The 26,445-nt window shown below is 43.6% G+C and overlaps 1 protein-coding gene across 7 annotated transcripts in view; it reads left to right on the top strand.

Moving 5' to 3' along the window:
• Nucleotides 1-26,104, top strand: part of COL6A3 (collagen type VI alpha 3 chain) — a 91,880-nt gene extending 65,776 nt beyond the window's left edge. For all 7 annotated transcript variants that reach the window (XM_007966765.3, XM_007966767.3, XM_007966766.3 and 4 more), the window contains 17 exons: nucleotides 39-101; nucleotides 1,593-1,643; nucleotides 1,868-1,903; nucleotides 2,379-2,441; nucleotides 3,716-3,778; nucleotides 5,056-5,088; nucleotides 5,174-5,210; nucleotides 5,316-5,327; nucleotides 5,425-5,918; nucleotides 7,959-8,055; nucleotides 8,975-9,673; nucleotides 11,005-11,107; nucleotides 13,594-13,985; nucleotides 15,258-15,521; nucleotides 16,589-16,687; nucleotides 24,538-24,702; nucleotides 25,447-26,104. In XM_007966765.3, the coding sequence (XP_007964956.3) occupies nucleotides 39-101; nucleotides 1,593-1,643; nucleotides 1,868-1,903; nucleotides 2,379-2,441; nucleotides 3,716-3,778; nucleotides 5,056-5,088; nucleotides 5,174-5,210; nucleotides 5,316-5,327; nucleotides 5,425-5,918; nucleotides 7,959-8,055; nucleotides 8,975-9,673; nucleotides 11,005-11,107; nucleotides 13,594-13,985; nucleotides 15,258-15,521; nucleotides 16,589-16,687; nucleotides 24,538-24,702; nucleotides 25,447-25,487 (2,712 nt within the window). In that variant the 3' untranslated portion in view covers nucleotides 25,488-26,104. The remainder of the gene's footprint in view (nucleotides 1-38; nucleotides 102-1,592; nucleotides 1,644-1,867; nucleotides 1,904-2,378; nucleotides 2,442-3,715; nucleotides 3,779-5,055; nucleotides 5,089-5,173; nucleotides 5,211-5,315; nucleotides 5,328-5,424; nucleotides 5,919-7,958; nucleotides 8,056-8,974; nucleotides 9,674-11,004; nucleotides 11,108-13,593; nucleotides 13,986-15,257; nucleotides 15,522-16,588; nucleotides 16,688-24,537; nucleotides 24,703-25,446) is intronic.
• Nucleotides 26,105-26,445: the final 341 nt, after the last annotated feature.

Below are 26,445 nucleotides of genomic sequence, written 5' to 3'. Positions count from 1 at the left end.
TTAGGCCACAGGGTCTCAGCCATGTTTCTCATGTCTAGGGTGAGCCCGGAGAGCCAGGACCAAAAGGAGGAATTGGAAACCGGGGCCCTCGTGGGGAGACGGTAAGGTCACAGCACGCTCGGGGCGAGGTTGTCGCTGACTCTTTGCTCGAAGGTGCAGGAAGCTAGGAGAGGGTTCCAAATAAAGATTAGCCTTGCTTCTTGTGTCATTGGGGATATGGCTGGAAATAGTGAAACTTGCTGCTTATTCATGGCGAATTAACAAGTTTTATTTTATCGGCAGGGTTAGAGAGGTGGTGTGGGCAGTGGGTAGAGATGTATTTTTCCCCTGTGTTTTTCCTGATACAAGGGAATGTAGAGGCTAATGAAGCTTAAATCACCTTCATCTGAGGTCCCGCAAATGCTTCGCAAGCATAACTAGATGAAGCTTTTCTACAAAGAAGTAAATGTCATTTGGGTTAAAATGGAATTGGATTTGATTAGGTCTCAATCTAGAGGGAAACAATTTCTTTTGAACGAGACATCTTAGGAATAGAAATTATTACCCCAGTAACTCATTTTTCAAATGCTATTTAAAAACGCCCCAACAATTCACCAACAATAATTTTGTAATGTACATTTCTACGTTACAAAAGAATACAGAAATCTACGGTCTGTTGTGACTTTTTGCAAAAGGAATCATGACACCTAAACACCATATAAAAGGACCAGGTTGATCTGACTGTTTTAATCCCAAGCTTTAAAATATTTTTCTTTCTTGCATTTTTTCCTTTTCAACTAACTGAAGTTTAAAAGCAAATCTGTTTGTATTACTTTTAATCTCAGAAGCACAGGGAAAAAAATCAGACTTTAAAATCTATTCAAACCGTTGAAGGAAATCTCTTCCTGATTCTGTTTCTATTAATTTGGGTCAACAGATCTCTAGTTGTTGATATCTGTTGAAAACTGTAAATCAACTAAGTGGCAAGTTCCTACATATGTTAGAGATAGTAATGGACAATTCACAGAAGTTCTTCTGATTCTTTTGAAATAATTAATGAAGTCCAGTTCTGAATGCTCCACATGAGAGAGCAACAGGAACAGATCTGAGCATGCTCGGGGGAGGTGTTGGAAAGGAGGGGGTCTAGGAGTGATGACTTGGAAGGAAGGGAAGGGATATGGGGAGGGGGAATATGACCTGGGCCTGAGAGATGGAGTTCAGGGTTCTTGTTTTGAAGTAGAATCAAAGACTCATGGATACATAGAATCAAAGTTACCATCAAGATTCCTGTCAATTCTAAGATTCTCAGGGTTGATGAGTCTTTGATTCTACATCCAAACAGAATCTTTACCCAAAGCTCCCAGCAGTTCTCTCTATGTTAGTCTGCCAGCGCCATTTTGGTACGGGAGTCCTTTGAGCCATCACCTACAGAAATGGTCTTGTTCACCCTTGGAGGATAGGATAGGAGCAGGAAGTGTGTCTACTCCCGTACCTTAGTCTGGAAACATTTCAGGAGCTCAAGATCCACTTCCCAGGGCAGCAGTAGGGCAGAGACGGTGGTTATGGCGTGCCATGCATGGCAACCTGCAGTCACATCTCTTTCTCACTCTTAGGGGGATGACGGGAGAGACGGAGTTGGCAGTGAAGGACGCAGAGGCAGAAAAGTACGTATCTGCTGAGGATTTTCCAAGAGTCCTTGTTGCCAGGAGGCTCCAAGGACAACTTCTGATGTGTTGTGTTTTAAAAGAATTATTTCTGTAAAAGTTGTCTTTGTATTTGAGTGTTTTCTTTTGATGACTCTGCAGACATTTCTTTCTTTCAAGGTCAATTTATTTTAGATGAATTTAAATTAGAACCGAGTATTCAATAATGTATTTATCTTTTATAGGGAGAAAGAGGATTCCCTGGCTACCCAGGACCAAAGGTAAATAATCCCCGGTTGGTTTAAATCTGCATCACGATTCAGCTCTGGTATGTCCACAGACTGAGAGTCAGAATATCTTGGCATTAGGCATGGGTCAGCCACTCAGTTAACTGGGCTACCCTGAGAAAGACCCTTCCTCCCCTAAAACACTCTCTCATCTGTCAAGTGGAGGTCACAATACATACTTGTCCTGGTGCTTATGAGATTTAAATAATATATACCGCAATCAAAGTACTCTGTAAGCTGTGAAATGCTATAACCTATATGATAGTATCATTACTGATTAAATAAATGAAGACTATCTGCAAATACCACAAATATACTAGTGACCCACCGGAAAAGTAAATCAAAGCCAACCACTTGGTTGCCCTGGAAAAGTGTGGCCCACACGTCCTCTGGATGTCTTGCCCCACGGACCCTCAGTGAGATCTTCTGTTCCAGAGCTTACTGTGCCACTTCTCGGCTTTATTCCCAGGGTAACCCCGGCGAGCCTGGGCTAAATGGAACACCAGGACCCAAAGGCATCAGAGGCCGAAGGGTAAGTTTACCTGGGCCTTGGCTGCAGGTGAGGAATGAGAATGAATGTTTCAACGTGATTAACTGCTGAGGCTTTGACAATTATCCTTCACTTGCACCCTGGCCAGGGATAGCACAGAGTGGAAGGAAGGGACTCCTGAGCCCCAGACCAAGGTCCTCAGGGCACCGCCATGGCTGTGGTCCATGGCTGTCCTCCTGCAGGTGTATTCCTCTTCCTCCAATTCACCTCCAGGGTCGCCAGCCCAGCTCACTCCAGGCACAGCACCCACCTACAGTCTCCAGTCTCATTATGGGTGACTGGGAAGTCTGTGCAGTCACTTTGGGCCATGCCCACCCAGACGGTCAGGCAATGGGAGTGAATGAGGCATGGAAACTGCTTCCGATGCCTCTGGGCTTGTAAGCGAGTCAGGCCAAGGCCATGGGCTTTTCAGCCTATTGGTGCTGAGATTCCCCTTCCTTAAGCTACTTTTGGCCCTGATAGCTCTTTTCTTTTTATTCTGTGTGTGTGTGTGTGTGTGTGTGTGTGAGAGAGAGAGAGAGAGAGAGAGAGAGGGAGAGACAAGGTCTCCCTCTGTTGCCAAGGTCTTGCTCTGTCATCTGGGCTGGAGTGCAGTGGCACCATCTTGGCTCACTGCAACCTCCATCTCCTGGGATCAAGCAATCCTTCCACCTCAGCCTCCCAAAGTGCTGAGATTACATGCATGTCCACACCTGGACAGATTACTCTTTTCAATGGATGTATACTCACTCTCCTAAAATGGCAGAGTCTTCAATTAGCAAATTGTGGCCTAGATCTGGGTAAATATTGCTAACAGTTATTTTCAGCCTGAAATGTAGTTTAAAAAGAAACATAATTATCCTATTAATTTGATCAGTGAAAACAGTCAAACCAGATCATTTAATACCCCAAAGAGCTTTAAAACATTGGATGATTATCTACACTGAACACATTAGCTAATTCATTGTCTGTTACCTATTCTCCTGGGAGTCCTTAGTAATCATATTAATGGTTCTTGAGAAAGCATCTGTCTTACCTTAGCCTGGCAGAGAACATAATCCCTCCATAGTTGGTGGGGGACTCCCATTGGCTTTGTTGAGGTTGTTTGTCCCTAAACTTGAATTTAAGAGACATTTTTTAGCTCCCTTAAAGTGAGAGATTTCTCTTGGTGATGGAGTACCTTGGGTTAGATCACTTATACCATCCCTTCCAACTATAGGAGCCTTAACCTCTCCACTTTCTGACACAATTGAACATGTTTGTTCTGCTCCCTCTAGGGAAATTCGGGACCTCCAGGGATAGTTGGACAGAAGGGAGACCCTGGCTACCCAGGACCAGCTGTAAGTATTTATCCAGTTCTGACCCAGCCACCTGGGGCTGGGTGCTTTACACATGGTCCCTGAAAACTTCCCACCACTGCTTTGCTCACAAGAAAGTGTGCTCTGTGTGTATTTGCTTGGTTGTCAGACCAACTCTCTGACATCATGATGCAGCAAAGAGATTTTGAATTTTAGAGTAACAAGAAACTTAAAAAAAATAGGTTTCATGGGATCCTGTCATCTAGGGAGTGTTGTAATTTATAGTTTCCTGGCATAGGTGCATTTGAGGTTTGTATAGAGGAGAAACCAAAGAGGAGAAATCTGAATGCCTTTGGCTCGCATCTTGCAGAAGCAGTGCAATTATGCCAGGTCTTGGTTTGGCAATGCTTCCTTTGGTCTATGAAATCCCCAGGGGAGCTCCTGATTTGTGGTTAAAGCCCACTAGTCATGCCGCCACCAGGAGCCAGGAGGGCATCCTCCCATAGCCCTTCCAAATCTCTTTATTGCTAATACCTTTGTTTTCTTATTTGAATTTCTCCCTATATTGTCCCTCAATATTGAAATTGATGAGTTTCAGAAAATAATGGAAAAGATAATTCAGGAGTTGGAAAATCATTCCTAGAAGGAAAGGTTCAGGGCTTAGTTTAGATGAATTAGGGAAAAGAAGGCTGGTCAGGTGGGTCTGATTGCTGTCTTTAAGTAGATGAAGTGTTGCGGGGAGCACATTAAGCCAGTTCCTGCAGAAGACCAAGCAGGCAGAAATGGCCCCCGGAAAGACAACTAATGGCCCATGAGATGCCTGCTGGACTGTCAGGGTGGTGAGGTTTAAGGATAGGATGCTGAGGGAAGCCTTGAGTCAGTCCCTAGAGCTCCTTGGGGTGGAATTAAGCTGGGATGCATTAGACACGGAGGGAACCAGGACAGCTCAATGATCTCTCAGTGCCCCTTCGGCAGGGGCGTATCAAGCAAGGGAGCTCTTTTCTCAAGAGAAGGAGAATCTAGACCCAAGCTCACTAGTGGGCTTTACATGGATTGGTGGTGAGCTTCCTGGTTTCAGGACCTGAGGCTATTTCAAAAACCAAATGACCTCCCAGGGAAACACATTTGCTCTGAGAATCTTTTCTCTTTTGTTTTGCAACAGAAAAAAATCAGGTTTATAGGGAGAGGCTGTAAATAATCAAGATTATCCAGGGGCCCCTTTGTTTTGCTCTGTGTATTTCTTGGGGGGCGGGCAAAGGCTGTTTTTTCAAATTCCCCATCTATTGTGCCTCTCAGTCTTTCCTTCCTTGGTTTTACAGGGTCCCAAGGGCAACAGAGGTGACTCCATCGATGTAAGTTGCATGTATCCAGAATGACTCATTACCTCATGAGCCTTTGATTTGCTCTCCTTACATATTCTTTCATTTTCTTTTAAAGCAATGTGCCCTTATCCAAAGCATCAAAGATAAATGTCGTAAGTCCACGATTTTCTGTTGTCTGACAATGCATATTTTTACATTTGAAATTCTCACATGATAGAGCAGTCTCTCACCCTTTCTTCTCTTTGTTTCTTTTCTAGCTTGCTGCTATGGTAAGTTGATTTTGGTGACTTTTTCCTAAGGAAAGGAAGCCTCCCTTTTGTAGTAAGTATGGTTTGTCTTTAACCCTCCACCCTTCACTTTCCATAGGGCCCCTGGAGTGCCCCGTCTTCCCGACAGAACTAGCCTTTGCTTTAGACACCTCCGAGGGGGTCAACCAAGACACGTTCAGCCGGATGCGAGATGTGGTCTTGAGTATTGTGAATGACCTGACCATTGCTGAGAGCAACTGCCCACGGGGGGCCCGGGTGGCCGTGGTCACCTACAACAACGAGGTGACCACAGAGATCCGGTTTGCTGACTCCAAGAGGAAGTCGGTCCTCCTGGACAAGATTAAGAACCTTCAGGTGGCTCTGACATCCAAACAGCAGAGTCTGGAGACCGCCATGTCATTTGTGGCCAGAAACACATTTAAGCGTGTGCGGAACGGATTCCTAATGAGGAAAGTGGCCGTTTTCTTCAGCAACAGGCCCACAAGAGCATCCCCGCAGCTCAGAGAGGCTGTGCTCAAGCTCTCAGATGCGGGGATCACCCCCTTGTTCCTTACGAGCCAGGAAGACCGGCAGCTCGTCAACGCTTTGCAGGTCTGTGCTCTGTCGGTGCTATTGCCATCTCCCTTTCTTCTGGGGCTCTGAGGAGGTTCTCAGACACGCCCATGCTCCTCGGTGGCTTCATGTCACATAGCTCCTACAAGGTCCCCAATGAGGCCATCTGCCTGAGAACTTCTCTTGTGAGGTCTCCAGGACAGCCTCGTGGCCCCAGCACTACAGGGACGCCTACATGCCTGTAGCACTGCCCCCAGGTTCCTCCTCACAGGTTGACAGCTCTTGCCGGTTAGTGATGCTAGTGTTAGTGACACCCTCTGTCTACTAACAAGGTGGTGTGGCTTGTTTGCTTTATTCAACATGTGAGGAGGACCTGGACGTTTGGATCAGTCCTGTCTCCTCCCAAGATGGCCCCATGTGCACACTCTGAGCTGTGTCTTACTGTATTGTGTACTGGGCATTTGCTTCCCATAACTGGCTGGTGAGGTTTGTGTCATCCGTTTCACCTCATGGAAAAGGACGATCCTGCTGTTAGTGAGGTGCTCGTGAGAGGCTAGGACCCTAGTCCATTAGACTCTGAAACCCATGTGCTGGTAATACCCATTCCACTCTGTCCCAATCAGCTCTGAAGGTGAATATCCAGGGTGGCCCTGGAGGCCTGCAGTCTTTTAGTAAGGTCCCCAAAATTATGCCAACTCAGCAACGCCGATCTACACCACTGTGCAAAGCTTTCTTCAGCCAGGCCCCAAGGGCAGCCCACAGAGAGGCCAAGCGTCCCTTGTAATTCTATTAAATAACTGGTTTAATTGTGTGTGTGTGTTTTTGTTTTTGTTTTTGTTTTTTTGAGAGGGAGTCTTGCTTTGTCACCCAGGCTGGAGTGCAGTGGCGTGATCTTGGCTCACTTCAACCTTCCAGGTTCAGGTGATTCTCCTACCTCAGCCTCCTGAGTAGCTGAGATTACAGGCACTCACCACCATGCCTGGCTAATTTTTGTATTTTTCTTTTTTTTGTTTAGTAGAGACGAGGTTTCACCATGTTGGTCAGGTTGGTCTTAAACTCCTGACCTTGTGATCTGCCTGCTTTGGCCTCCCAAAATGCTGGGATTACAGGCATGAGCCACCATGCCTGGCTGACTGGTTTAATTGTTATATCAATTAATATTTATTCAGTGCAGTTCTGGTGATACTGTTCAAGACAGATGGGTGATGGATAGGAAGGAGTCCAGCCAGGAGTCAGGAGGCCTTGGCCTGGTTCCACACTCCCCTCCACCCTTTTAAAGTAATGTGCACGCCACTTAGTTTCCCTGCATCTCAGATTTGTCACCTGTAAGTTGAGGCTGGGGCAAGATGATTGCTAATGTCTTTCCTTCCACATTGGGTGTTCATTGGGAATCCAGTGTTGAAGTTGGGCTACTGGCTGTGTACTCTTGCTGGGGGGTTCATTCACATAAATCTGTCCTTGTGTGGGCTGAGGGACTCAGAGCCACATGAGTTTCTTAGCATGGTTTCAACAAGATCAAAAAATTATTCGTTCATTCGTTCATAACGATTCACTCATTCATTCAGACTAGCTATTTGTTAAATGAATAATTACTAATCGTGTGCCAGGTACTGCGATAGACAGGACTCTTTGCATCCACTGGGAGTGATTTTGTTACTTGCTCTAACCACACCTGAGAGGGTGGGAAGGGATGGAGTTCCCACATTGGTGCTAAAAATAACGATAAGATTAAGTTCCTACTATTTGCCAGAGGGTACACCAGGTACTAACATTTATTATCTAATTTAACCCTCCAAATGACACCATTAGGAAGGTATTACCCCCCATTTTATGTCTGAAAAAAGCTGAACCCCATTTAAAGGGGATATGAACTCCAGCTCACCCTATTAGAATAAAACCTATGTCTTTCTGTTATACTCAGAGTCTAGCCCCACCCCACATGAGAAGATATTCCCAATACTGCCCTGTTGGGAAGTTAATCTGTCTTATTGATGTGGCTCTGATTTACTCCTCTGCCATATTTTCAGATATTACTGATCATGTACGCCCCTACTAAAATTGTTCTTTTGTTTAAACCAGATCAATAACACAGCAGTGGGGCATGCGCTTGTCCTGCCTGCGGGGAGAGACCTCACAGACTTCCTGGAGAATGTCCGCACGTGTCATGTTTGCTTGGGTAAGCTGTTTATCTAACAGGAAGATCTGCTCAGCTGCAATTGCAAAACATAATATCCATAGGAGAGTGAGAGAATAATGATGATCTGTAAAAAGAGCTTGAGTTCAGTTGATTCACAAAGCCTCCTATTTACCAGTGTAAATACTACTGCAGCAGTTTCTGTATTAAAAATGGACCTCCCAAGACGGAGCTTCTCTTTGATGGGGGATAATTCATTTTATAGTTAACAAAGGAGGAGGTGGGTTCTGCTTAAGTTTTGACATTAGAATTTAGAATGAAAATATTTGACACTAGTGACATTCTAGAACATATTGCTTCAAAGAGTGGCAAAGTAAGATAATGTTTCTTTTCTTTTAAAAATGCCAGCACGTGGCGTACTACAAAGATTTTATGTTACTGATTTGTTTCATCTACTAAGTATTAGGTGGTGGAAACTGAAATCTGGCCATAATCAAATCAAGGCAGCAAGATATAAATTGGTTTTGGTTTTGGTCCTTTTTGCTTCTTTTTTTTTTTTTTTTTTTTTAGACAGAGTCTCGCTCTTGTCGCCCAGGCTGGAGTGTAGTGGCACAATCTTGGCTCACTGTAACCTCCGCTTCCTGGGTTCAAGCAATTCTCCTGCCTCAGTCTCCCAAGTAGCTGGAACTACAGGCACCTGCCACCACACCCAGCTAATTTTTGTATTTTTAGTACAGACAGGGTTTCACCGTGTTGTCCAGGATGATCTCGATCTCTTGACCTCGTGATCCGCCTGCCTCGGCCTCCCAAGGTGCTGGGATTACAGGCGTGAGCTACTGCGCCCAGCCCGCTTTTGATCTTATGGGATCATTTTAATCACCCAAGGCTCCCAGCAGATTGATGAGTTGTGTATCCTGCTGTGGGTGTCACAGAATAAATGGGCTGACGTGCTTCTTTCTAGACATCTGCAACATTGACCCATCCTGCGGGTTTGGCAGTTGGAGGCCTTCCTTCAGGGACAGGAGAGCGGCAGGGAGCGATGTGGACATCGACATGGCTTTCATCTTAGACAGCGCTGAGACCACCACCCTGTTCCAGTTCAATGAGATGAAGAAGTACATAGCGTACCTGGTCAGACAACTGGACATGAGCCCAGACCCCAAGGCCTCCCAGCACTTTGCCAGAGTGGCCGTTGTGCAGCATGCACCCTATGAGTCCATGGGCAATGCCAGCATGTCGCCTGTGAAGGTGGAATTCTCCCTGACTGACTATGGCTCCAAGGAGAAGCTGGTGGACTTCCTCAGCAGGGGAATGACACAGTTGCAGGGAACCAGGGCCTTGGGCAGTGCCATTGAATACACCATAGAGAATGTCTTTGAAAGTGCTCCAAACCCACGGGACCTGAAAATTGTGGTTCTGATGCTGACGGGCGAGGTGCAGGAGGAGCAGCTGGAGGAGGCCCAGAGAGTCATCCTGCAGGCCAAATGCAAGGGCTACTTCTTCGTGGTCCTGGGCATTGGCAGGAAGGTGAACATCAAGGAGGTATACACCTTCGCCAGTGAGCCAAATGATGTCTTCTTCAAATTAGTGGACAAGTCCACTGAGCTTAACGAGGAGCCTTTGATGCGCTTCGGGAGGCTGTTGCCATCCTTCGTCAGCAGTAAGTCCTGCGTGGCACAGCATGTGCCCTGGCCTGGCTTTATGCTTGGGCCGGGAGGAGTGTGGGAACAGTCATGGAAAAGACAACCGATGTGTTGACTGGAACTGGTTCATTCATTTAACAAACATATATTGACACCTGCCATATGCCACAAATGCTTTTAGGAGCCAGAGTAAGCAGGGAACATGCAGACAGACTCCTTGTTCTCATTGACTCATTTATCCCACCACATTTGACCGAGCACCTCCTAGCCATAAGGCACTCTTGGTGTCCTTAACAGTTTACAAGAGGGTGGGCAAATGGATCAAATGCACATTTATTATGCATGACATAATAGGCTGGCGTGTTGCAAAAAAAGTGATTTCTGTTGGGGGCACTGGGGAAAGCTGCTAGAAAGAGTTGCTTTGATCTGGGCTTAGCTACCAGTCCTGTGCTTGGATACCAGTGGGCCTTTGCTCATGGGGCTCCCCCTCGCTGGAATGCTGTCCACCGCACTTCAGCAGCAAACCCATATTCATCTTCAAAGCTCATTTCCAATGGCTTCTGCTCGCCGTGGAGGCTCCTGCTCCCAAGGCCTGCTCATGGTTAATCCGGACACCCTACTTAGGGCATCTTTACCTGGCCTGTGGATCATTCGTTTGTGGGTCTGTGGTCCCCTCGACTGCTCTTTGAGGAGCTGCAGCCCATTATAGTTTCCAGAGCCTGTGTATAGTGTGCAGCCTAGGGTCAGTACAGGCAAGGCTTGGAACAAATGAGGGAGATTTATAAAGTATAAATAAACATGTATATACTGAATGTTTATTATTTAAGGGAATGTTGAGGTCTATGAAAACAGTATTCACATTTGTGAAGGTCTGGCACCCAAAAGACTCAGGGAAAAATGTGAAGCAAAGGTAAGCCAGCAGGTTCACCCACGGGTCACTATTCCTGTCTTCCTAAGATTAAAAACAGAAGCTTTGTTCAACAAAGCATTGAGAAAATATGAAAGCAGTTGGATTATGATCTGATGTTCAAGAGACTAGAACTTGTCAAACTCTCCACTTGATTTTTCTTCTATCCCTGTCTTCTCCCTCACATTGAATAAATATATTTTTAACTTAATCACCCAAATATTGCCAAATAGAACATATCGGCTTACCATGTTTTATGGATCAAATGCCATCATACTTTATGTTTAAAATCACTGGACATAGTTTGTCTGCTATGGTTAATTCAACAATGATTATGGGCTAAATAAATGTTATGTGATTCATTTAACTCGCTAACAGATTATTTTTAATTTTCATGTTATTAGCATGCAGTTCAATTGTTTTCTTTTTTTTTTTCTTTAGGCGAAAATGCTTTTTACTTGTCCCCAGATATCAGGAAACAGTGTGATTGGTTCCAAGGGGACCAACCCACAAAGAATCTTGTGAAGTTTGGTCACAAACAAATGTAAGTGATTATAATTATTGTCTTAAAAATTATAGTGCTGCAGGGATTGCCCAGGTCCTCCAACCAACTCCTGACTTTATGGGATGAGGACCTTGAAATCCAGAAAATGTGACTTCTCAAAGGTAATGTGGGTCGTGCTTCTCAAATAATCTGTTTTATCAGTTAGCTTTTGCCACATAACAAGCTACTCAAAACTTAGTGGCTTAAAACAATAACCACCTATTTATTTACTTAATTAATGTATTTAGAGACAGAGTCTTGCTGTGTTGCCCAGGCTGGAGTACAGTTGTGCAATCTTGGCTCACTGCAACCTCTGCCTTCTGGGTTCAAGCAATTCTTGTGCCTCAGCCTTCCGAGTAACTGGGACTACAGGTGCATGCTGCCATGCCTGGCTAATTTTTGTATTTTTTTCAGTAGAGATGGGGTTTCGCCATGTTGTCCAGGCTGATCTAGAACTCCTGAACTCAAATGATCTGCCTGCCTCAGCCTCCAAAAGTGCTGGGATTATAGACATGAGCCACTGTGCCTGGCCAACAACCACTTATTTAATTTATAATTCTGTGGATTAGCAATTTTTGTCTGGGCTCAACTGGGTGGTTCTTCTGTTTTCTACTTGGCTCCCTTATGTTTGTGGTCAGCTGCTTGTCAGCTATAGAGCTGCTGGTCTAGAATGGTCTCAGCTGGGCTGGCTCACCTCTGCTCCATGTGGTCCCTCATTCTCAGCAGGCTAGCCTGGGTTTGTTCACAAGGTGACCTGGCAGGGTTCCCTGAGAGAAGACAGAAGTGTGCAAGGCCTCTTGTGACCTAGGTTAGAACTGGCACACTGTTACTTCTGCCACATTCTATTGGCCAAAGCATGTCCAAAGGCTAACCTAGATTTAAGGGTGGAAAACTAGACTTGATTGAAGGACTTGTCACATTACATTGTAAAGGGCATGGGCAGAGAGAAGGTAGGTAATTGAGACCGTATGTCCAAACAATCTGCTGTATCTGGTGTGAAATGGTTACATAAAAGAAGGATTGGATATGTCAAAAAATGGACTCCATGTCTTCTTAAAATTGTTAATGCTGTGATAACATGTAATAATGGTAATAATAGGAAGCCATGTGCATGTTCTACTGTGAAGACTGAAGGGAGGGATGGGACTGGGCAGGACTGTGGCACCCATGCTGATGCTGCTGCCTGGCCCATGTGCCATGGTTCATGCCCTGCTCCATCTCGGGTGCCAACTCTAGGAGCAAAGAGGGCAATGGGGCCATGTGACAAAGGGCTAACTGGGGCGGTGTGGCCACAGAAACTGAGCTCCTGTAGTGTGTCAGCAACGTGTGCTCCTTAAGAGAATGTCACAGTGGGTCATGCTTTGGAGGGAAGTGCAGATTCTGCAGATTCTGGACTTCATGCACAGATGAGATGTGAATGCAAATGATCCTTGGAAAATTACTATCTGGCTTACTACTGGCTGACTCTCAAGATGGGGAAAGAGAGCCCATCTCTTCCTACTGCAGACCCTTCTCTCTATCACCACTTAAGTCCTTCAGCTCTTTCCTTTGACCTCAGAAGAAGTGGCTTTAAATCTCAGCATAGCAAGAATGAATATCATTGCTAAGGCAACTAGGACCTGTATCGTGGCACTGGATGCTTCATTTAGCTTTGTAGCCTCTATTTTTCTAGGCTTTAATGGTTCCTATTATTTCTCTGAAACATTCCCTAAAATTGACTTAACCTTTTCATCTTTTGGAAAACAGAAGGAATGAAGTAACCTAGTATTTGAAGTCTTATGATATTAACTTGAAAATATATTATTACTTCCTAGGACATGTAGCAAGATATGATTCTAAAATAATACATTTTCTTTTAAGATCAAGAAAGCTATGAAGTGTGGGTCCATGTTGTTGTGTCTGTTTGATTAGGTTGCTATTCTCTCTAGATATTGGTAATGGATCAAGAAATTGTAAAAAAAAGAAACACACATACACAAAAATTAAGACAAGTAAAATATATATATATACTCCCAATAATAAGCCATGGAGCAAAATAGTACATGCTAACTTCATAATTTTCCAGCTCAACATAGCATTTGATTGAGTGGATATTTTCTTATATTGTAAGTAGCTAACTACTGATTTCATTTAATTTTTGGTGTATTGGTTGGTTAATTGCTATAATGAGAACATTGTTGGGTATTATTTATTATTGTCTCTTATTTTCTCTCTGCCTTTATTTTATAAATTGAAAGATGTTTTTGTAGAACAATATAAGCTTCATTTTTAATGATTCTATTTTTCAATATGCTGTTCCATATATTTTTTTAGGGGGGCACAGATCCTTAAAAGAAGGAATTTAATATATGCATTACTATACATAATCTATAAAAACTATTGCATGCATTTTGCTAAAACAAATTTAATGTAGTTCATGGGGTTATGTCTTTGTTTATTTTACATAGCAGGCAAAAGTAGAGGTAATATTTAATTTATCTTAACAGAAATGTTCCAAATAATGTTACTTCAAGTCCTACATCCAACCCAGTGACGACCACGAAGCCAGTAACTACAACGAAGCCAGTGACCACCACAACAAAGCCTGTAACTATTGTAAATCAGCCATCTGTGAAGCCAGCTGCTGCAAAGCCGGCCCCTGCGAAACCAGCCCCTGCAAAACCTGTGGCTGCCAAGCCTGTGGCCACAAAGACGGCCACTGTTAGACCCCCGGTGGTGGTGAAGCCAGCAACGGCAGCGAAGCCTGTAGCAGCAAAGCCAGCAGCTGTGAGACCCCCTGCTGCTGCTGCCACAAAACAAGTGGCAGCCAAGCCTGAGGCCCCTAGGCCACAGGCAGCCAAACCAGCTGCCACCAAGCCAGCCACCACTAAGCCCGTGGGTAAGAAAGCCCTTGCTAGGGCTGCGGTCTTGTGACGTCCTCATTTACTGCTCCAGCGTGTGTTCCTCAAAGCCTGCATGTAACACACTCAGAATACAGGCCTTGATCTGGGCTTGGACATCTGGATGATGTATTTTAAGAGGTGTTGGTTAGGGATTCCAGCCTCTGCCGCCTCCCTTCTCCCACGCCCCATCCTGTGCCCTCAATCCTGTCCTGGGGTAGGGATGGGAAGCTCTCATTCTCTCTGGAATGTCAGTGGGGGCACAGCTCACCTCACCTGGAAACTGAGTTGTCTTAAACTAAAGGGAAGATGTTCCAGGTCAAAATAGGGTTTTAACCCCTATTTAGGGAGTGGGAGAGACAGAAAGAAAAAGCCTGCAGTTGGTTCTTAGGCAGCAAGGCAGCTGTTTCTGGGCTGGTGTTTGGAGCCGGACTCGCCTACCTTAGAATATGACTTGAAAAGGTCTGGGGGAGCCCTTTGCAACTGCAAATGTTGTCCCTGCCTCATACCCACAGAAAAGGGGCCCTAAGCTGTGTGCTGTGGCAATGTTGGGTGTTCAGTCCAGTAGCCTGAAAAGTGAGAGCCTGGACCATCAGTCGTTCCCCAAGGCTGAAATCTATGCGCATACTGACCATGAGAAAAATATTGAAAGTAATGGCAAAACCCACAAGTACTCTGCACCAACTTAATATATTTCAGACTGAATTAGACACAAAAGGTAGATGGCTCTAATGAGACCAAGAGTATATTATTTTATCGTTTTATTAAAGAAGACACTGGAAGACACTACCGAATGTCACAAGCTGTAAAGGAAGGCCCATGATAAAATGGAAATTATCTTCATTTTATGAGCAGTATGAAAGACAGAAAGCAGAATTCCTTTAAAAGAATTTCATGTCATATCCTAACATTTTATGATTTAATACATTTTAAATTATGGGGCTCATTTTGTAGCAAACACAACTTATGATTAGTATGCGGGCCTTGTATTTCCAAAGTATCTTCTTAACAGTGGAGATTTTTAATAGAAAAAAAGATAGTTGATGAATGATGAGATTTTTCATTACTGTGAATTGCACATTTCATGTATGCTGATAGATTATAAGAGCAGTATTCTTTAGGGGCTTGAACAAGAAATTAGTTCCCCACCTCACCTAAATTTCAAGTCAATTTGTCTGTTAACACACCCCTTTCAGATTTCCTCTCTCGCTCATGCACAACAGTCGTGGAGGGTTTTATTTTTTATCTTCACACTCTGATCTATCTTCCAGTTAAGGTGTCCCGAGAAGTCCAGGTGTCTGAGATCACAGAGAACAGCGCCAGACTCCACTGGGAGAGGCCTGAGCCCCCCAGTCCTTATTTTTATGACCTCACCATCACCTCAGCCCATGATCAGTCCCTGGTTCTGAAGCAGAATCTCACAGTCACGGACCGCGTCATCGGAGGCCTGCTCGCTGGGCAGATGTACCACGTGGCCGTGGTCTGCTACCTGAGGTCTCAGGTCAGAGCCACCTACCACGGAAGTTTCAGTACAAGTAAGTACATGATCGGTACAAGTCAGTACCTGATTTCTATGTAGAGTATCAAATAGGACACAAAGGAGACACTTACTTATTGAATCTATTCTGAAATAAACACAAATTAGGAAAAAAACACAAAAAACCGAAACAACTCAGCCTGGGTGCTTTGGTGGCACCCTAACTTTATAAAACACAGAATGGAAAATGGGATTCCATATGGAATGCAGTCCTCTGGGTCCTGGGCTACTTTATGGAGGAAGCCAGATCCGTGTCACCTGAGCACAGCCCTTTCCAACATTGCACCCGGGAAACATGGCCACGTCTCCAGGCAAGGGCTCCTGGCTGCCCACCACCCTGTCCGGGTTTCCATGTTCAGGAAAACACTAGTCAGTCACTGGCCCCTTAGGGAGTAATGGAGGTGTACCTGAAGTCTCACCGCCCCATGGGTGGAGGATGTCCATAGCTGAGTCTCCCTGCCCTGATCTCACCATAGTTGGGCTCTGCCCTTGGCTGGCTCTTGTCCCCAGGGCTCCCCCATTTCACTGAGGCCTGCATTTGAGTGCTGTCTCAGCTTTTCTTAATTATTCATGGTACCCTCTCTCATCTTTCTAAATTCTTCTGGGTTCCCCCTTCCCATTCTTCTTGACCCCCACTGCTCCAGGAATGTGAAGGGGAAGCCTCCTCTTTTCTTCAGGCCAATGCTATTCAGATCGAGGAACCAGCTTGAGGAAAGGGAATTCCCACCAGTGCCCTGGATTAGGCCCATAGAGATATGAGTCCAAAGACCCAGTCAACCCTAGGGCTCTATTTTCCTGGACAGCAGCAGAAGAGGCTGTGTGGGAGGGGAGAGGATTTGTTCGGAGGTGCAGGGATCCCCTCCAGCTGCTTATTAGCATGTGGATCCAACTTGCAGCCCACAGCATAAGTGGTGGATGTAGAGATGTCTTGGATCTCTGTCTTTCAATCACCCTCCCCCACATAAGACATTAATCACAGCAGGCAACCTTGTATCAGTCACTAAGGATTCCCAAGCCCTCCAGTTTCTGATTTACCTACGAGTTGCATGTATTTTTCTTTTATAGAGAAATCTCAGCCCCCACCTCCACAGCCAGCAAGGTCAGCTTCTAGTTCAACCATCAATCTAATGGTGAGCACAGAACCATTGGCTCTCACTGAAACAGGTGAGTTGTGAAACTATTAGGTCCATTAATGGCACTAAGAAAATACCCATCCAAAAATGTTAAAGCTTTGGAAGACTTGATTCCAATTTACCTTCTTGGGTTCTAAGTTTTAGCCCAGGCATGACTTCTGTGGGGAAAAGGTCCACATCAGCTCTGTGCAGCCCAACGTCATCTTATTCTGCAAGATCCCAGGTGTAAATGGAGTCTTACTTTACCTGTGACCAGACTCAGTGAAAAATTGATGGGAGGTGCTTTTGGGGCTATCACTAGAATTCATGTATCCGTTAGTCATTTCTCCTGTGCCTCATACTGGGACTCGAGTTGATCTGTGGTCTGTGATGCTGTGAAGATTGACGTTTCATTTACTCAGTGATTTAATCTAAGTTTAAAAACCTGCTTAGAAGAACACAAGACAAATCTGGCTGGAATCCATGAAATGCATGGGTTTGAATCTGACCCACGGGGTGTTCTGATCCTAACATCCTAAGCACACACCCCAGCTTAGTGTGTGAGTCTGTGATACCCTCTCTCATGTGCTTGAGCCCCAGAGTGTGTGCATGGTCTGCGCTAAGTTAGTGACTGGTTAGTGTAATTCAGGAACTGACAGCTGTTACTTGCTTTTGTTCTTGGGCAGTGAAACTCTGAGAGGCCTGGAATCTCTCATTCAGCAGAATGTGGACTTGGCTTGTTCATCCGTGAGAAACTGATTATTAAAAGAGTTGATAGGCTTTGTTAAAGAGTGGTCAGCAAAGAATGATGGTACTAGCATAAAAAATGGAGATTGCATGGGAATTTAGATACAATACTGTTTTATAGACCTGAAGCAAAAACTTTCTGCTAACGAGGGGACAGTTCATTATTTTCTGGTGTATCATCTACCATCAGGAGGAGGAAAGCATTTCTCTTCACAATGCTCATTTCTGTAATTGATTTTAAAGGCGTTTGCTGAGTGAGCCTGTTAGGCGACCCCACCATGGTGCTTGAGCTCAAAGAACAAGCCACAAAGAACAAAGTAGTTTTCCCCCAAAGGTGTGGGTCAGGACAGATTCAACTCTAACTTCAAAGTTGCTGAAATCTGTGTGTGTCATTTCTCACTCAATGGTTAACTTCACCCTGAATACGGTGTGGGAAATATAAAATTTTTAGCCAATTTAATGCTTCATTGAGAGAAAATGACTTGGAGTAAACTAGAGATCAGAGATCAATACTGAGTAAACTAGACAGCAAGATTTGGGGATGTTTTTGATTCTTTTATGTGTGGTCCAGAAGGGACAAGATTGTATAAAAAGTGCCTAGTTAATATAAACAACAAAATCTTTAAGCAAGGGTCTGGCTGGGCTGGTTTTTTTTTTTTCTTTTCTTTTTTTTTTTTAATATTGAGTTGTGATCGAGTTGCTTTTGATCCAGACCTTTAACACTGAGATCGCCTGTCTACCTGTGATAGAGAGAAAAGAGTTTTTGAAATTGGGGCTTGTGTTTCTTTCAGGGCTACAAGTAGTTGATACAGATGAATCTAAATAAAACCTTTCTCCTTCATACTAATTGGGGCAAAACCCTCAGACCCAGGATGTGAATGTCCTCTCACCATTTCCCGTGTGTGTGTGTGTGTGTGTGTGTGTATGTATGTGTGTACACGTGCATATGTGTGTTTTCCCGCCCAGAGTGAAGACATAAATTACTTTTTTTTAAAAAAAGAACAAGGCCCTGCATAATTGATCTCTGATCTCTTAAATTTAATTACTTCATAGTAACAAAACAAGCACTTAACATACCTCGGCCTGATGAATGCATGTTGGTGTACACGCAGGCATGCCATTTTTGAGAGCTCTTTTTGAATTATTAGGTTGGTGCTAAAGTAATTGCGGTTTTGCCACTGAAAGTAATGGTGACAACCGGAGTTACTTTTGCACCGACCTAATAAATGGGACATTTACTTAAAAATGTCTAAAATTCAAAATGGATAACCAGAATTAGGAGAGGAATGCTTATCCCCCCCACCCCCTACCACCCTGTCTCCCTCCCCTCCTCACAGTCTCCTGTAATTGTCGTTTTAACCATTTCCCCTGGGGCGGGGGGAAAATCTTTTAATGGTTTATATATTTTTGGATATAGCAAAAGGAGTGACAATGAATCACTCTTTATTAAATAACCTAAAAAAACAGTAACTGCATGCTCACTCAGGAGTTGCATGTGTATTTTACATCTGTATTCCAATGACCACAATATGCATTATTTCTCCAAATATACATTTTCCAGACCATTCAGGCAAAACGAAGTTTTACAAATATACTTTTTATATTTACATGTGTGCATTTTAATTCCTCTCACTTTCTGCAGCATCTATTAATTAGAAACATTGACAGAGATGGGTCCATTTCTTAGTATTAAATAGTAGGCACTATCGTTTGCTTTTTTACTTCTGCGAATAAAAGATGCTGTCTTAAGAACCCGTATTTTTCATAGTTTATCACGTTGGATTTTGGGAACCTGGTGACCTGTGTTTGAATCTGTGAAGGAATTTGTGGGCAGAAACACTCTGAAATGGAAAGGTTCCTAGTCCTGGGCACCTAAGGCAGGGGAAGAGGAGAGGACCAGTGTTACCACTGGTTTTCATTTGCATATGTTAATGTGTGCCCATTTTGACAATCACATTGAATAGACGCTTGTTTATCAGGAATTTGAGTCAGGCAGGTAATGCGAGGGCCGTCTGGTTAGGGGATTTTTTGTCCCCGACAAGGTCTGGCCCTGTTTGCTGTGTGGCAAGGAGACACACACATGACATGAAGGTTGATTCTGTTAACAGACCTTGATTCCGTTCATATACCTAGGGCATCATATACTGAGGGCAACCACTCAGGATTCCAGCTTTGCCATATTACATGATTTGATTTTAAATGCTTAATGTTTGTATTTTTAAAAAATAAAACCAAATGAACCCCCACAAAAATATCTCACTCCGCTTTTTGCTTTGCTCAGCATCTAAAAGAATTATACTCCAGCCGCTTTTCTGTCACACATCTGCTGCCTGTAAATGGCACGGAGCAGCAATGGATCTTTCATTCATTACCATGGCCTCCTGAAAGCGTGGGTGTGCTGGGCCTTTCTACCACCGGCTTTGCCGCTGCTGATTTTGACAGTGCTATGTGGTTGCTAATTTTGGTTTTAGGCTTTTGTTACCGCCTCCCTCTTCTCTCTTCTCATTTTTAGCTAAGGAAGCTTTGGATAGATATTTTCTATGCATGTTACTACTAAAGATAAGACTCTCTGAAGTTTCTAAACAACAACAACAAAAATCTAAGTTAAAATTTACTTTTTGCAATATTACAAAATGAATCCTAAATTATTGGCTTAATCACATGTGTTAAAGAAGTTTCAATGCAGAAACTAGACAAAATAACTAACAAAATCATCATGTCCTTTATTATTTATTCTTGAAATTAGCAATCTGTAGAACTGATCACATTTTGTCCAAGTAGACATGACCGGACCAATTGTATACCCCTGAAGGAACCATCATTTTGTGTTTACTAACATTTTACCTATTGATTCTAAGATGCACATTTTTTTTTTTCCCATTGGGACACTTCTGAAACTGAAATGTGACTTAGAATTGACAACAACATATCATGGTTTATTGGTAGTATTTTGTGTTACTTAGTGGAACATAAAATAATAGTGCACCATACAATTAAGATATCTTATATTGGATGGAATACAGTATTTGGTTAGCCATGTTCCATTTCCATGTGAATATATATCACTGATTAGCATAAAATGGTATATTTGGGGAAAATATCTGACTTTATGTTAATAATAATTTAAAGAACAAACTAATCCCATGGCTGAAGTAAGTTAATAGCTACAGGGATTTGGGAAATGGTCCTCTCCAGGCTGTCTGTTGTTCATTGCTGTGTAAGGATGTTTTCTGGTTAGTTGCCGGGTGGGGGTTACAATGAGACCAAAGGGATGTTTTTTATCCTGAAGTCTTAAAAAATAGAAGTCTGTTGGTCAAGATCTGAAAGAGTAAAGGGTCCAAAAGTTAACCACAGCTACATTCCGTAGCTGTTAAAAATGGGCCGGGTGTGATGGCTCACACCTATAATCCCTGCACTTTGGGGGGCCGAGGCAGGAGGATCACTTGAGGTCAGGATTTTGAGACCAGCCTGGCCAACATGGTGAAACCCCGTCTCTACTAAAAACGCAAAAATTAGCTGAGCGTGGTGGCTCATGCCTGTAATTCCAGCTACTCTGGAGGCTGAGGCAGGAGAATCACTTGAACCTGGGAGGCGGAGGTTGCAGTGAGCTGAGATCATGCCACTGCACTCTAGCCTGGGCAACAGAGTGAGACTCCGTCTCTAAATAAATAAATACATTAAGTAAGTTAAAAATTTAGTAAGTTTCCTTGGTACCCTTTGAACTGACCAGTGCTCAAAATGTAGACGGCAGAAAGTGTTTTGGTTCAGGCAAATCTTACCTGCATCCAAGGTTTGGAAGCACTTTATACCATAACACCAATGCCTAGTGAGAAGGTGATTGAATTTTCTTGTTTTGGGCACCATTAAACTGATGAGGAACATGTTGATGACTGCAGTGTAAACACCTCTCAGTCTGCCTTCCTTCAGTTTGCTCAAGGAAGTACTTACGTAGTGATTTGGAAATCAATATGTTTGGGAAATGTCAAAGCTGATGCCTTTAAAAATGCATTGAAACACTATGGGAGTATCAAACTATGAAAAAGACAAGATTTGCCAATCAATATGTTTTCCACTTTGAAGGATACATATTTTCTTGCTGATTATAAAGTTAATAGATACATATTGTAAAGCATTCAGGACATACAGAGAGATATGTTACACGATTCTCATTGTGACAGCATTGCTGGCTTTTGATGAAAACCAATAGTGACCCAGTGCATAGCCTTCCTATTTTTTTTTCTATGAATATTATTGCTCATGGGAAGGTGCATGCATTGCACAGGTGCATCCACTCCCACAAATATTTATTGCAAAAATGGGCGGTGGTGCTTAGGGTGCCTTGCACCCCACTGTTTTTGAATGGTTGTTGTTTGGATGTTCTAGGCAGGCACCTGTGGCTTCTGGGAACAGGTGGGATTCCCAGAACAGGGTCTTAACCTAACACTGTGCTTGCCTCCATTTCCTCTCTTCTAGTTGGATGCTTTCCTGAAGCCCAATGACCAATAGTAAGGAAGTTTCAGTGGACAGTAGTCTGAGTCAGGCAGCCTTTTACCTCTCTGTTTTCCAAGCAAACTTATGTACGTTGTTATTCTAGGTTAGGAAACTGGGGAAAGTTGTGGATATTTTTCAGTCCCTATTGTCTTTTAGGCTCCCACTAGGTTCTCAATAGTAAGGAAGAGCAAATTAAGGAAGACTCAGCCAAGCACTCCTCTCAGATAAAGAGAAGGCTCTAGCTTCCTACAGGTTATGCCTGGGGGGCAAACTCATTTCAGAGGGAAAAGATGAACAGCCATTGCATCCAAAGACAGGTGGTTCAAGGGAAAAGTCCAGGTTAAGTTCAACGAGGGCAAGCCATCTCCCTTTGTACTCCAGGACACGTAAATAATAATTCTTCTTCTTCTTCTTCTTCTTCTTCTTCTTCTTCTTCTTCTTCTTCTTCTTCTTCTTCTTCTTCTTCTTCTTCTTCTTCTTCCTCTTCCTCCTCCTCTTCCTCCTCTTCCTCCTCTTCCTCCTCCTCCTCTTCCTCTTCTTCTTCTTCTTCTTTTTTTTCTTTTTGCTTAAAACAGTTGCTTTAACATATGCATTCATAGCTGAGGAGAGTCCAGCCAAAACGATGGGTCTCAGAAGTCAAGATGATGTGGAGTTTGCATTAGAAGGTTTCTTAAGAACATGAAATCCCCCATTTTCATACTTTAGAAGTGGAGAAGTCCAGGTTTTTGTCTCTGAATAGTGTTGGGTTCTCACTTCACTAATATATTTCTCTTGGTTTTCCAAATATCTGCTTGTCGACAGTAACAGTGTCCTTATTTTCCACTAGTAAATCTTAGAGTCTCAGCAGTGACTCCCACTGAAATAAGGGCAGAAAACGCCAGTGCCATGGTGTGGAACTAGAGGGTTAGGGTGGAGATCCAAGGAGGCTAGAAAAGCCCATCAGACTGGGAGTGGAGCACGCTGCCGCGAGGCCGTCCACAGGCTGAGTGTCCAAGGGTCTGGGCAGACCTCTTGTGACTGGTTCAGCAGAGCCCAGGGGACTGGGAACCGAACAGTTAAACACAGATGATCAGGACTGAAGTGCACCTGAAACAAATAAAATAGAGCAAATAGGGTCCATTGGCCAACACTCTGGGAAGGAAGGAAGAATAGGGAGATCATCTGACGCGGGCCACACTCTAACAGGGAACCCACAGGTAAATGAGGAATAAGTTTTGATGGTTAAATAACCTTGCCTTGTCAGTTCCCTCCAGGACCTTCCTTGAAAGCCAGGCATTTTCCTTCAGTTATTGGCATATTTGAGAGAAAGAACGTTGTTTTTGTAAATCGTCTTCATTTTATTCTGACTTCCTGGAGTCTTCAAAGGCTCTCTGGGGGACCGCTGGCTTTCTGGGCCCTGAGGGGATCTGCGACTAGGAGATGTTGTAACTGTGGAACCACCAGCCACCAGCCTGGCATTTGGGTGACAGCAGCACCCAGGAAATGTTTTAGACCAATTCTGAGCCTCAGTCCTATGCACCTTTGAGTCTAGTCCATCGTGGGTGATCCAAGCTATGATTATCCACTGAAGACTTAGGTTTTCTTTGTCCTTTTTGGTGTCTATCTGAAGCACAGATGCTCACCACCTCCGCAGCTGTGAGCAGCCTGCCTCGCTGGGGACAAAGGAGGTGGAGAAGTAGCCCTTTGTGGGGAGAGCTGGATAATTCCAGCCTGTTAGCTACTCACAGGAACATGCAGAATTATTGGCTCCAGGGAGTTTTGGAGAAAGAAGGTTTACGTTTTCAAACTTACAGATAACAGTTGACATCAATGCTTCTCTTTCCCAGAACAATCTGGAGTTTGCCAGAAAACTCTGTAAACAGGAGTCGCGCTGTGTGTGAACTGTAAACTTTTCTCTCCGGGTGTCGAGGGGACCTTCGCTTTACTTTGCAGCTGGGCTACATCAGACATGTGCATTTAAAACACAAACTTCCTTAACTGGAAAAAGAATGCTTCTCTTCTTCAGAATAGCTCTGCTCTGTGACATTTTTGCCGTCATGAATTTTACATCAGTGCTAGCTCTTCGTTTTACGTGTTTCATTTGGCAGGTCACAAAGGCCCTTGGCTACCACACATGCATGCATACACACACACACACACTCATAAAGGATTTTCTTTTGTGCTTTACCTTTAATTTTCAGTCTACTTGGCTTGTAATGAAAGGTAGAACCTTATTTTTGAACTATATTCCGACAGAATCGAATTTCCTTTTTGCCAAGAAATATAAAACCCTGAGGTTTTAAAATTCGGTTTCTTTTCTGGGGATTTAACATGGAAGGATTTGGAGGGCAAATGGCCCAGTGATTGGAAAGGAGAAAAACAATTCATTTCATTTAAAATTATTCAATAACTGTTGCCAACATTTGGGATTCTGAGTGCTGTTTATGAAGTCCTTTCATTGATACAATTTCATCTATCTCTCACAATGCTGTAAGTGATTCCTATGTCCATATGGCAGTGAGGAAATGGAAATTCGAGCAGGTTTAGGGAGTTTTCACCTGGAAGGAAGCTCTTCCTTTTTCTCCTTCTACCCACAGTAGGTTCATCAAACTATCAGCCCCGGCACTGGGAGCAGAGTAACACGCATGTTCTCATTAATGTCCTTTTCTCATGTTGTTATTAAAGATATATGCAAGTTGCCAAAAGATGAAGGAACTTGCAGGGATTTCATATTAAAATGGTACTATGATCCAAACACCAAAAGCTGTGCAAGATTCTGGTATGGAGGTTGTGGTGGAAACGAAAACAAATTTGGATCACAGACAGAATGTGAAAAGGTTTGCGCTCCTGGTAAGTGATTCTTCCTTGTGTTTACGGCTTTTGCAAATAAGATAAGAGATTCTGGGCAATAAGTCACCTTGAAAAATAGTAGAAGTGCAATTATAATACATATGAAAAAGAAGATAAATTGTATCCTCAGTTAAGTAAGAGGTACAAATACAACCCACGACATTTCTTTTTGAATTCCTATTTTGGGTTTCTAAAAACATACTTGCCCCTTGTCATTCTTCAGAAATGTTATTAAGTTGCTGTTATTTGTAAAATATTGCACCAAAAATGATTCCTGTGAAAATAATATAATGAACAATGACAGATAACACCAAAGATCAATAACCCCCACAAATTTATCTTTAAATAATTTTGCTTCCTATAAATAACAATGTTGTCACTGGGGCCAGCCAATATCTCCATTATATTGTGCAGTTCAACTGGTAATAAAATAAACACTTTGAACAGACCCTGGGGTCAGTGCCAGAATGGGGAGAGTTCAGTTCGTATAAAGGCCTGGTAGATGGTGCAGGGCAAAAGAATGGAATCAGATTTCACAGACATCCCCAGGCCCCAGGCCAAGAAGGTCACAGAGGACCATTAATGGTACTGAGTAGAAAAGTGAGACAGGTGATGGAAACCAGAGGCTGCGGGACTGTGTCATGATAATGACAGTGCCCTTTTGGGTCAGTAATGTGGCTTTTTTTCTCCTCTCTCGACTCCTCACCTCATCCCACCCCACCCACCCCCTCTCTCGACGCTCAGTGCTCGCCAAACCCGGAGTCATCAATGTGATGGGAACCTAAGCGTGGCTGGTCAACATCATATACCTCTTGAAGAAGAAGGAGTCAGCCGTCGCCAACTCGTCTCTGCAGAAGCTCCGGGTGTAGATGCCCTTGCACTGTATCATTTCATGCTTTGATTTACACTCGAACTGGGGAGGGAACATCCTGCTGCATGACCTATCAGTATGGTGCTAATGTGTCTGTGGACCCTCGCTCTCCGTCTCCAGGCAGTTCTCTCGAATACTTTGGATGTTGTGTAACAGTTAGCCACTGCTGGTGTTTATGTGAACATTCCTATCAATTCAAATTCCCTCTGGAGTTTCATGTTATGCCTGTTGCAGGCAAATGTAAAGTCTAGAAAATAACGCAGATGTCACGGCTACTCTATATACTTTTGCTTGGTTCATTTTTTTCCCTTTTAGTTAAGCATGACTTTAGATGGGAAGCCTGTGTATCGTGGAGACACAAGAGGCCAACTTTTTCATTCCCTGCCCCCAATTTCCTGGATTAGATTTCAAGCTAATTTTCTTTTTCTAAAGCCTCTAACAAATGATCTAGTTCAGAAGGAAGCAAAATCCCTTAATCTATGTGCACCGTTGGGACCAATGCCTCAATTAAAGAATTTAAAAAAGTTGTAATAGAGAGTATTTTTGGCATTCCTCTAATGTTGTGTGTGTGTGTGTGTTTTTTTTGTGTGTGTGCAGGGGGAAGGGGATTTAATTTTAATTTTAAAATTTTTAGGAAATTTATACAAAGAAACTTTTAAATAAAGTATATTGAAAGTCTCCTGAGTGTGGCGTTCTTGGCTGTCTTGTTTCCATAGCAGCGATTGTCAGAATCACCGCTAGGCTGGGGACACTGGGCTTGGTTCTGGTCCCATGGACCTGGGCAACACCCTTTTGTTTCCAGTGGAGGAGGCAAAAGAGCTTTATCAGCCAGTGTGCAAAGAGACCAGGCGGAGACAAGCATCCCCGCTTTG

The sequence above is a fragment of the Chlorocebus sabaeus genome, chromosome 10, assembly GCF_047675955.1.
Source record: "Chlorocebus sabaeus isolate Y175 chromosome 10, mChlSab1.0.hap1, whole genome shotgun sequence".
In the NCBI taxonomy this organism is placed as follows: domain Eukaryota; kingdom Metazoa; phylum Chordata; class Mammalia; order Primates; family Cercopithecidae; genus Chlorocebus; species Chlorocebus sabaeus.
The sequence above is the reverse complement of the archived record's forward strand: the minus strand, read 5'-3'. Positions and strand labels throughout refer to the sequence as shown.